This window comes from Emydura macquarii, unplaced genomic scaffold (assembly GCF_026122565.2).
Source record: "Emydura macquarii macquarii isolate MOO-44397 ecotype Brisbane River unplaced genomic scaffold, CSIRO-AGI_Emac_v2 contig_2636, whole genome shotgun sequence".
NCBI classification, from domain to species: Eukaryota; Metazoa; Chordata; order Testudines; family Chelidae; genus Emydura; species Emydura macquarii.
The window spans coordinates 35,286,811-35,299,090 of record NW_027132773.1 but is presented as its reverse complement, the minus strand read 5'-3'; the positions used below and the strand labels follow the sequence as shown (position 1 = coordinate 35,299,090).

Below are 12,280 nucleotides of genomic sequence, written 5' to 3'. Positions count from 1 at the left end.
GTTGAATTTAACAACCCCTAAAAAACAAAGATTTTTTTTTCCTCAGATCCTTGTAACAACAGGTTAGCATAGCAAGGAAATACTGTGCTAAGCTTCATATAAATTAGGTGTCTTCCTTTTTCCAGACATAGGTCTATGCAGCAGAGAATTATTTTGCCTCCTTTGAAGTAAAATCACATTATTTTTGTATTTTTAGGTACTACTGTAGCACTCATTATCCTAGCTCTGGGATTTTTGCTGTCAGCTCAGGTTTCTCCTCGAGTCACTCTTAACTCAACAGATCCTTCAGGTCAAAATTCTACTTGCACAAACTACAGGTGAGATTTCATGATAACTGATTTGTTAAATGTCTTCTGGAAGACTTTTCCCAATTTCTCAGGTTTTGCAACCCTGTTAAAACACATAATGTTAATATCCAGTGAGAACAAGTCTCTGAATGGTTTTTTTTAAATGTAAGCAGGGAATGTGCTTGCTGTTACTAGTCTGTTCACATACATTACACTGCACCACAACTGTGAGCTCTCCCAGAGAACATTTGTGCCCATTGCCCTTTATTTTACTGGTTTTTAAAGGGTTCTGTCTTTTCAAATCGTGATAATTACATTAATACCCATTAATAATGAATTCAAAACCAACATAATTATTTTAACCTTTATCTATGGTAAATTGAATTTGCACTTTCACAGATAGCTCACATACTGTCTTTGTTTCAAATAATGGATCACTTACTGAGAATGTTTTTCTAAAAAATATTCTATAATTTTCTGTATTTTGAGTTTTCGTTCATTTTTTCCTAGTAAATAAAATATCCAAACTGATATGATATCAAAATGTGTGCCTTTCTGCATGCCAAAATTTAGTAAAGAATAAGCATCTTTAGACTTGACTTACCTATTGAAATGCATAGGATAACAATCTATAGCTAGTCTTTATCCCTTTGCAGACTGCAGTCTGGTATATGTGCTCCTCAGCATTCATGTGGTTGGCAGGCTGGAAAATGTTAGTGTTCCATTGAGAAAAGTTAAATGTGACTGAATTCAAATGTTATAAAGGCTGAAACAATTCTTGTTCCAATCCAGAATCTTTGCCTGACAGGTTAAGATTGCAGTACAAATGAACCTTGTGTTTATTTTAGAGATGAGTGAATTGAATAATTTCTCAAATACTGTAAATATCCATGAAATTAATATTCAGTTGTCTGTCCCTGTTATCTGCTATGCTGTCTCAGCATAAGAACCCAGGCTGATCAGTGATTTTCTCCATACTCTGTTTGGATTCGAATAAATTAATAGTGGATAACTAACTCCTAAGAGATAAAAGGGGGTTGTGATGATGAGGACCTTCCTAGGGGGCCCTGGGAATGGGAGAGGCAAGTCTAGCTGCTCCAGAGATGTTGGAAGAGGTGGCAAGAAGTATATTTGGCTGCTTTTCACACCCGAGAAATGAGTCTGGGGAGAGAAACCTTATACCATCCTGGGGAGTGGGCAGGGTCTGGGCCTCTTGGAGAGAGTGTAGCACAGATGCTGATAACTAACTTGAATTCAGGGCTTTGGATACCATTCATGTATTAGATTCCTGAATGCAAATGTCATCCTTTTATCTTTTCACTACCTCAGCAAAGATTTCATATACTACATCGCCTCGTTTTGATGGTTACTCATCCTCTTTCTCACATGGATCTAGTTAAGAGATAGAAAAAAGAGCCTAAAAAAAGGTCACTTTAGAGGGTGAAAGGAGAGTAACAGTGGGATGGCTCAAGGATCCATACTAGGTAGGACCTGTGCAGTCCAAGAGCTCTGTTTGTCATTTGAAAGTGGGGTGAATGGTAAGTGGTGCAACATTAGCAAGGACACAAAATTATTTAGGTTAGTCACATCTCAGGAGGACTGTGCTGTCCTTCGAAAGAATCTAACAAAGCTAAGTGATTTGCAACCTGATGCCAGATTAAATTTGATGCAGACACATTCCAGATACTTCCCATTTGGAAGAATAATTTGAATTACTTGTACACATTGTTGATTTTGGAATTAACTGTAACTAATATCATTGTGGGCATCTCAATGTGTAGTTATGGGCAAAAAAAGCAAACAAGTTGTTAGACCATTAGGAAAGGGATGCCATTATATGAATCAATGGAATGTGTTCATCAAAAATCTTGTGTTCTTTCTGACAAGCAGTGACCAAAAGTGGACATAATAGATGAGGTCCAAAGCAGGGGAAAAAGAAAAAAGGATTAGAAGTCATGAAAAACTTCCATATGGGGAGAGATTGAAAAGACTAGAACTGTCTGCATAAAGATAAGAGTGATATGTGAAATAATGAATGGTATTAAGAAAAGGTCTCAGGTGCTCCTATTTGTACTCATAGCACAATAACAAGGAGACATACAATTAAACTAAAGATAACAAAGTTAAAACTAAAAAGAGGAAATGGTTTTCCACAAAACACATAATTAACTTGTGGGCTTCAGTGCCAAGAATTTAGCAGAAATCAAAAAAGGATAAGACATTTGTATGAATAACCAGAATGTCTACAGTTATATTATATAGAATAAAATTGTAAGTGGGATACCAATCCTCTTGATTCAGTTCATCAGCATACCATTAATTTCCTGAGGTTAGAAAAACCTTCTCTTATAAGCTTGTTATCCATTACTGTCAATTATTGGGGGTTTCCCTCTTCTGAAGTATCTGGTATTGGCCATTGTCACTCACAGTACCACAAAACCTCAGAGTTCCTTGCTCCTCCAACCAAGACAATAGGAATAGAAAATTACCAATTTTTGCGGGTTTTCAAGTGAAGAAAAAGCTATTTAAAAAACACTTAGTCTCCTAGAAGAGTTCAGCTCCAACCTGCCTCCCTTCTAAATCTTTTCAGCCACAAGTACAGAATCCAGGAGAATAGCTTCCTCCTGATAGTCTATTCCTGTAATCGACTTCATACATAGACATCACACTCTGGTTCTACTCTGAAAAGTGGCTGTGCTAAAATGGCACCTTAATACTTAGTAGCTTTGCTTCCTGTGTACTCAGAGTCCTATCACGTGACTTCACTGGTTAAAATAAGTTTTAACTACCTTTGCTCCTGTTAGAACTGCAGAGCAGAAGAGGGAGCTGGATTCTATTCTTTCTCACCAGAGCCCAATTAAGAACATAAGAATGGTCCTATTGGGTCCGACCAATGGTCCTTCTAGCCCAGTATCCTTCCAACAATAGCTAGAGCCAGGTGCTTCAGAGGGAACGAAAAGAACAGGGTGATTATTGAGTGATCCATGCCCTGTCATCCAGTCCCAGCTTCTGGCAGTCAAAGGTTTAGGGACACGCGGACCTGGGGTTGCATCCCTGACCGTCTTGGCTAATAGATGGAGGATCCCTGCAGGATAGCTGCTTCAGTCTTTCTCATTGATTAGACGTTTCATAAGTCATAAAGAGGTCTATATAGGGGTTTCAAAAGCAAGAAATAACAGGACTTCAGGGAGGGTGCCAGCCTTGTAGCCACACTGGAGAACTAAGAGGCACTTTCAAAAATGCCCTTAGTTAATGGCCATGTACACAGGTCATGAAGCTAACCATATCCCCCTTAATGTTGATCTAGATCTGTCCTATGAGGCAAACACCCAACTGTGGGTATGTCTACACTGCCAAAAAGAAACTGCAGCAGCGAGTCTCTGAGCCCAGGTCAACTGATTCCAGCTCATGGGACTCGTGCTATGAGGCTAAAAATAGCAGTGTAGACATTCCCACACATATTGGAGCGTGGACTCTGAGATCCATCTCCCCTTCATCGGGCATGAGAGCCCAGGCTTGAGGAAAGTCTACACTGATATTTTTAGCTTTGTAACACAAGTCTGAATCAGTTGGCCCAGACTCTGAGACTTGCTGTTATGGGGTTGTAGATTATTTTTTGGTTTGTTTTGTCTTGGATTTTTTGCAGATGTACCCTAAGTGGTTGAAGTAAGATCTTTACAAGTTTTGATTACCGCTGAGTAGTAGTGTGTGGGTGTGTTTCTGATACAGGCTGTAAAATAACTGTAAAACTGAAAATAAAGTAACTGTCTTATATTCCATACTACTGTCCATGTAGTCTACTGGAAAACAAAAATTCTCTGGCACTTAACAGATTGTGAATAATTTGTTTAAATTTGCATATTTGTTTTGTAGGAATGAGTGTGGTGTCTATAAAAGAAGCCTAAATACTACTCCACATGTCCCATTTGTCTGCAGATTGTTAAGATCTGTATTCCCCAGCTCATCTTTTACAGATATTGCTAGAATAAGATTGAAGATAGAACAGACTCAACCAATAAAAAAACCCACAATTGCTTTCCTGACTCAAAAGTAATTTCCATGTGTGTGTGTTTTCCCTATGGTAGTTTAGGGGACAGCTATCCCCACATGGAAGACTGATACTTGCATTTGGTTTAAGATCACAACATATCACAATTCATCAGTACCTTCAAAAATAATAAAAGAGCAAAGGGATTGAACTGCTTTGAAGTGTAAATCAGAGCAGAATTTGACCTTAATCCTTATTTACAAGGATATTGTGGAAATAACATATAAACTCTGACAGGCTGCAGTGTCCTTTATGCTCGCCTTGCCTATTCACAGATAGAGTTGGGCCAGGGAAGAAATACTGAAAAAAATACCCGGTGTAGGTCATCTCCCAAGCTCCTTCCTCAAATCCAGATTGTGCTCACAAACTAGGCTCCACTCACATAAGATGTCAAAAGAAGATGACACTCATCTTTCTTCCTACAGTCATGTATTGCTCACTAGCAAAATCATCATATAATCATAGGACTGGAAGGACCTCGAGAGGTCTTCTATTCCAGGCCCCTGAACTCAAGGCAGGACTAAGTATTATCTAGACCGTCCTTGACAGGTGATTGTCTAACCTGCTCTTAAAAATCTCCAATTGTGGAGATTTCACAACTTCCCTAGGCAATGTATTGCAGTGCTTAACTACCCTGACAGTCAGGAAGCTTTTCCTAATGAAAACCAACTGAAATCTCCCTTGCTGCAGTTTAAGCCAATTGCTTCTTGTCCTGTCCTCAGAGGTTATGGAGAATACTTTTTCTCCCTCCCCCTTGTAACAACCTTTTATGTACTTGAAAACTGTTAGCATGTCCCTCCCTCAGTCTTCTCTTATCCAGATTAAACAAACCCAGTTTTTTCAATCTTCCCTCACAGCTCATGTTTTCTAGACCTTTAATCATTTTTATTGTTCTTCTTTGGACTTTCTTCAATTTGTCCACATCTTTCGTGAAATGTGGCACCCAGTTAAACACAATACCCAGTTGAGGCCATATCAGTGCAGAGTAGAGTGGAAGAATTATTTTTCGTGTCTTGCTTACAACATTCCTGCTAATACATCCCAGAACAACGTTTGCCTTTTTTGCAGCAGTGTTACACTGTTGACTCATATTTGCGATCCACTATGACCCTCAGATCCCTTTCCACAGTACTCCTTCCTAGGCAGTCATTTCCCATTTTGTATGTGTGCAATTGATTGTTCCTTTCTAAATGGAGTACTTTGCATTTGTCCTTATTGAATTTCATCCTATTTATTTCAGACCATTTCTCCAGTTTGTCCAGATCATTTTGAATTTTAATCCTATCCTCCAAAGCACCTGCATCCCCTCCCAACTTTGTATCATCTGCAAACTTTATAAGTGTACGCTCTATATCATTATCTAAATCATTGATGAAGATATTGAACAGAATTAGAACCATGACTGCAGGACCCCACTTGATATGCCTTCCAGCTTGACTATGAACCACTGATAACTACTCTCTGGAAATGGTTTTCCAACGAGTTATATACCCACTTTATGGTAGCTTCATCTAAGTTGTATTTCCCTAGTTTGTTTAGGAGAAGGTCCTGTGAGACAGTATCAAAATCATTAACTATGTTAAAGTACAAATTAGCATTAGGCTTCAGAGAGAAGTTTAGCTACCAGAGTTCAAGTTAGCAGCCTCCAAAAATGAATTGGCTCAGAAATGAAAGGGTTTAAAATAAACTAACCATTCTCTAATACTGGCCTAACTGCTCTTAACTCCACAAACTGCTCCCAGCCTCTCCCCTAGGGTTTGTTTAGCTTTGGAAAGAGGTCGAGATTCAGTAACTCATGTTAGCTCACCGCAATATCTTTCCCAGATCTTAACAAACTTTTAGCAAATCAAAGATCCAGTGGCTTGGGCAAACCATTCATCTCTTTTCAGGGAAACAGACCCAGTTTTTGACAGCCCTTATTGTAATTTTGTTCGATTTTTCAGTTTCTCTGTTCTTCTTTCCTTAATTTGTCTCTTCTCTTTACCGTTCTTTTTTGTTTTTCATTGACAGTTTGATCACCAGATGTAGAAGAAATAGTGCGGAGTTGTCCTTTTACCTGAAAAATATTTTTGTCCTTCGTACTAGCTGCAATGTGAAACTAACAATGGATGTGTCCCTCCATGCCAGGTTAACTTTTAAATACAGACATTATTTTACCTCTGTATTTGGCATTGGTAAAATACTGTGTCCAGTTCTGGTGTCCACAATTCAAGAAAGATGTTGATAAATTGGAGAGTTCAGAGAAGATCTGCAAGAATAATTAAAGGATTAGAAATCATGCCTTACAGTGATAAAGTCAATTCAGCTTAACAAAGAGAAGGTAAAGGGGTGGCTTGATCAAATTCTATGAGTACCTTCATTGGGAACAAATATTGATAATAGAGGGCTCTTCAGTCTGGCAGGTAAAGGTATAAAACAATGTAATGATTGGAAGTTGAAGCTAGAGAAATTCAGACTGGAAGTAAGGTATACATTTTTAACAGTGAGGGAAATCAACAAGTGGAACAATTTATCAAAGGTTACAGTGGATTCTTCATCACTGGAAACTTTTAAATCAAGATGACATTATTCTAGAAGATATACTATAGTTCAAACGAGAATTATTTGGGGGAGGTTCTCTGGTCAGCAGATGGTCAGACTAGATGATCACAATGGTCCCTTTTGGCCTTGGAATTTATTAATGTATTTATGAATGTAACTGTTCAACTCACATCATTGTGGGTACAGTGCAAGGACTTTCCTGTTCAGTTTCTTTCAGAACTGGTTGCCTTCAGAGTTCGTTTAAGGTAAAGGAACCAATCTGCTATACCCAGCACACAGACATTGATTGTGGTATTCATTCTTGCCTGAGTCATCCTCACACAATTAATCTTTCTAATCTCATCAAGCAAATATGCATCACTAACTAAAATGAAGCCATTCATGCTTAATAATATTATACATCAGTTATATTACACAGTTAATAGCTGTAAGTATTTAATAGTAATTAATAATTTTATTTATAAAGCACCCCCCACACACACACACACAACAGCTCCTCCGGGTGCTGAATGACAATCATAAAAACACATTTTCATTAAGTAAAAAGAATATATAATTGAATTCAACAATAAAATGGTATTGTCTGTATTCTCTTGAAAAACCCTGTAAAACAAATAATTGAAACTTGTTTTACCCACAGTTCATACTTTTGTATACAGTCAGTGAGTATGAAAAAATGGGCATTGTACCTTACATCTGCCCCACTAACCCAAATTCATAACTTTGATTATTTAAAATGCAGTGATCAGGATTTGTGATATATTGATATTGCAGACCTCGTATCCTTTAAAACATTATTCCAGTTCTATTTTTCTGATATTAAAGAGACAGAACTACCAGGCACCCTAATAACTGAGAATTACAATGATAAACACAAAAACAACGAGAGTCCTGTATACTTTAAAGACTAACACATTTAATTTCTGCAGGCATAAGCTTTCGTGGGCTGTAACCCACTTTGTCAGAAATGAAATTTGTGGTTGTTTTTGCTGTATACAGATTAACACGGCTACCCCTCAAATGATAAACAGTGATAGCTTTCTTCTCCAATGCCCAAAAGAACTAAAAGTAAATTTAGGGACAAATATATGTTCCAGAATACTTTAGCCTCCTCTAGTTAAAATTCAATTAAAATTCTAGTGAAGAGCCCATGCTGTAGAACTGAAGAATGACCTTAGTACAAATCCTGAAATGGTTTAAGTACGAAAGTCATTTAATGTGTTAGCACTTCACCTTTTGCTGCTATGTTGCTGCTCTAAATCAAACCTGATAATGTAACTTAAAATAGTAGGGGACAGAAAGGTCCATTTCAGCCCAGTGTATTGGGCATTCTTCCTATTAGTAATGAAAGTTGTGTGCATAACTCCTTTCACATCACACTGAAACACAGCTCTTGATAGCTGTTCATTTGGAACATTAGTGACGAACCTGATCCAAAGCCCTTTTCCATTGACTTCAGTGGTCTTCAGATCAAGCCCTGTATGAATGGGGGAACATCCAGTTATTTCTACCATCCAGTAGAATAACTTTGGCACTTTTACCTTCATTCCTGAGTTATTTTTTTTTAAATGTTAATCACAAACAAGGGTTAAAAAGTACTGCTGTAAGGTAATTTGTGAAACCTCCATATGTGGTATTATTATGGTATATATGCGCAATACATGTTAGTCACAAAAGGGTGACTTTACACACGTGAGCAGATCTCATATTTTGTCCAACAGAGGGCAACAGAATGCTCTCTCTCTGTCTGAAAGAATGGGTTACAAATGCATGTACATTATAGATACTATAAGTATGTTCTTATCAAAGGCCTCTGTACAATAAAGTCAGCGGTTATAATTATGTATTTATTATTTGTATTACCATAGTGCCTAAGAACCCTAGTAATGGGCTAGGACTCTATTGTGAGAGGCACTGTACAGATATAGAACAAAAAGACTAGTCCAAAGTGCTTGCACTCTTAAGATAAGAGACAACAGATGGATTCAGACAGAAGGTGGAGCACAAGGAAACAACACAATAATATTGGTCAACATAATAGACAGTAGTCTCAGCACACCAGCTGGCTAACCATTGTCAAGTTTATTTTTGTTGGCATCACAGCAAAAAAGGGTTTTGAAGGTGGATAATGATTTAGATTTGCAGACATTTATGGGGAGTTCCTCCCAAGCATTGGGGCATCCTGGGAGAAACCAGGAAGGTGCATTTTTGAAAATTTAACAAAGGGGCAGTAGAGGCTGGTATCAAGGGCCAACTGGAGATAGGAGCAGAACTCTCAATAGTGAATGAGAGATGATATATAGGGTGGTAATAGGCTGGGAAGGGCTTTGAAAGTGAAGACAAGCAACGTACATTTGATGCGATAGAGAAGGGAGAGCCAATTGAAGGATGCACAGAAAGGGGCAACAGGCTATGACAGTGATCTTTGCAGCAGCATTCTGGAAATGAGTAAGGCAAGATTGCATTTGTCAAGGCCAAGGGAAAGGATGTTGCAGTAATTAAGATGCGAAGCAATGAGAGCCTGGACAAGGGATCTAGTTGTAGGAATGGATAGAAATGGCCATATTTTGAGGTGCTAACTTATGCAGAAAGAATCAGTAAGATTTAGACATAGCCTGGATGTGAGGACCTAGAAGGAGGTCCAAACTGAAGGTAACGCTCAGGTTATGGGGCTGAGTGACAGGCAGGATGGTGGTGATATTCACAGTGATCAAGAAAGGAGGAAATGGAAAAGGAAGATTAGGAGCGCTGTTTTAGACATGTTGTGCTTGAGCTATCAGCTAGACATCCATGAGGAGATTGAGAGAGATGAACTGAGATCTTAGTTGGACAAAAGGAGACGGGTCTGGAGTAGAAAGGTAGGTCTGAGTCTTATCGTCATAGAGATTGTAGTTGAATTTGTTTTGTGGATGAATTTCTGTGGAGATAAGGTGTAGAGGGAGAAGAGAACCAGTTATAATAATTGGTTATTTGTATTACATCAGTGCCTCGGGGCCCTAATCCTGGATCAGAAGCCCATTGTGGTAGGCGCTGTACAAAGACAGTCCCTGCCTCAAGGAGCTTACAATCTAACCTTACAGTCTGTTCAGAGCTGTTGTTTATTACTTGGCTAATGTTTCTTTTGAACTGCCTGGTCTCTAATCTACTATAATAGCTTTATTCCATGTGTTTCATATTGTAGATGGTGGCCTCCATCATTGTTCTGTGACATTCTGCATTGTGAGAGAGACAGATTCCACAGTCAGATAGGTCTTTTCCATTTTTAACTTCTATAATTTCATGTGGAGATATTTGGAGATGCTTGGGGAGGATTTATTAGGAATTTGGGGGGATCGTAGAAAAGTCAAGTGGATAGAGAACTGAAACAGGAGTTCCTGGATTGCCCAGAGTAAAGTCAGAAGATAAATCTGTGGGTGGTAGGGTGGTATTGGGGAACTGGGGTTTATTGTGTATGTAGGCAGTAAGCCAGGGCTAAAGGAATTTTTTTCGGAGCAGTGACAGAATTTGCACCAGCATGGGAAGGAAACTGCAGCTAGCAGAAGGGGAGGGAGAGAGGAATGCTGGGATTCTGCTGAAGCGGAGAGAAAGCAAGAGAGGGGCTGAATGGGGAATATGCACAAGTTTCAAGTAGGAGACCTGAAGCCAGGTTAGGGGATGAGGATAAGGTATAAAGCAAATCTGTATATTTTCCAGATGAGCACCCTCACCTGTCATTGAAATCAATGAAAATTGTAGGTGTTCACTAACCTTCAGGTGGGGCTCAGCTCTTTACTGGACCAAGATCTTTGTCAAGTTTGCAGTGAATTAGGCATGACTCCTTACCTTATAAGGTAAAAACCACACATCTCTTAAACTTCACAGCAGAACTTCTTAAGGTGTACAGGGGAGAGGTTGCCTTCTGCAGATCTTCTAAAGTGTGTAGGACAGAGCCATTACTGTCCAGCCTAGCACTTCCATAGTATGGAATATCGAGTTTAAAATGACTTAAGAAAAAAAGAATCCTAGGAAATTTCATTAGAAAACAAAGTTGAAAGTGTTAAGATTGCATAGTTAATCACTCAAAAGTAAGAAAATGACAAAATTACAGTTGCATCTGGAGTCCTAACTCTTTCCCTCTCACACCCTTATGTTTGTTTAAAAAAAATCATGATATATTATCTTAATTTTTTGTATCATTTTAGGCATACAAATGTAACATCTTGCAGACCTGGATGCTTTTCTGTGCATGCCAAACAATCCTGTGATTTCTTGGCTTTTGACTGCTTAACAGAGCAACTTTAGCATTCTTCCTGAGTCGCTTTTTAATGAAATTTAATCTAATTAAATTTAAATATTTAATTATTTAGTGTCAAGATTTAGGTTAATCTTTGGAAGTAACACAAGGATAATCAGTAATACTAAGTATGTATTAATTCGTTGCATGAGGTAATTAAGGGAAGAGACCGTATGAATGGGATTACGTGACAGGAGCACTGCCTGCTGCTACTTACAAGATGCTTTGCTCCTCTGCGTGAGTAACTGTGTACTCTGCCTCTGCGGTAGGACAGTACAAAAACATATTACAAACTAAAAGAGAACTATTAAGCCCAGAATAGATTTTCAGGACCTGTCTTGATTTGCCTAAACAGGCAACAAGAGTATATTAATAGTCTTCTGTAATCAGTTTTTGGAAGAGGATTGGTGTACATAAAAGAATTCAAAAGAAAAAGTTGAAAATTGAGCAAAAGCTGTACAAAGAACTCAAAAATCTTAAAATAAATCAAAACTGAACAACCCCAGAACTGAGGTTCAGAGTAAGAAAAACTGGACGATTCTCTTGTCAAAAAGAGAAATGACGTCCATAGAACAAGCTTCCAGAAAAAAGACCTTTACTGCTAATTCACACCACAAAAAACACGCATTGTACTATTTGCATTTCAAATTTAAGAGCCTCTGAGGCACACAGAAAAGGCAAACTGACAAGGACTTTACAGAAAGTTCACGCATGAGGTGTAATTGTCTGACAAAATACAAGTGCAGAACATCCCAACCAATGAAAAGTGAGGAAAGAAGCAATTGCAGAACTTAAAATGGACAGTGACTAAATTCTACTCACCCTGGGAGAATAGGGAGATATAGTCTAAAATATAGTCTATTTTATTTCTAGTTGGACTAAGTTATTTATTTAATGGTAGACAAATCCTGTAAATCTGAGTATCAGAAAAGCTATTTGCAATGAGCGCCAATAGGCTGTCTCACAAGTGATTTCCCATTGTGAAACAGCATTCTCCAGAGCTAATTTTCATAATAAAGGCTGCTTCCACATAATTTTCACTTTTAAAGCTGCGATATTAAAAAATTGAATGGTTGCCTTTGTCAGTTGCAAGTGTCCTAAGTGATGAATGGCTTTTCATTTTTAAAGATT

At 38.2% G+C, this 12,280-nt stretch overlaps 1 protein-coding gene across 1 annotated transcript in view; it reads left to right on the top strand.

Annotated features, from left to right (window-relative positions):
• Nucleotides 1–12,280, top strand: part of SLC2A13 (solute carrier family 2 member 13) — a 283,132-nt gene that overhangs the window by 200,100 nt on the left and 70,752 nt on the right. The window contains exon 6 of the mRNA XM_067564428.1: nt 197–317. Within this exon, the coding sequence (XP_067420529.1) occupies nt 197–317 (121 nt within the window). The remainder of the gene's footprint in view (nt 1–196; nt 318–12,280) is intronic.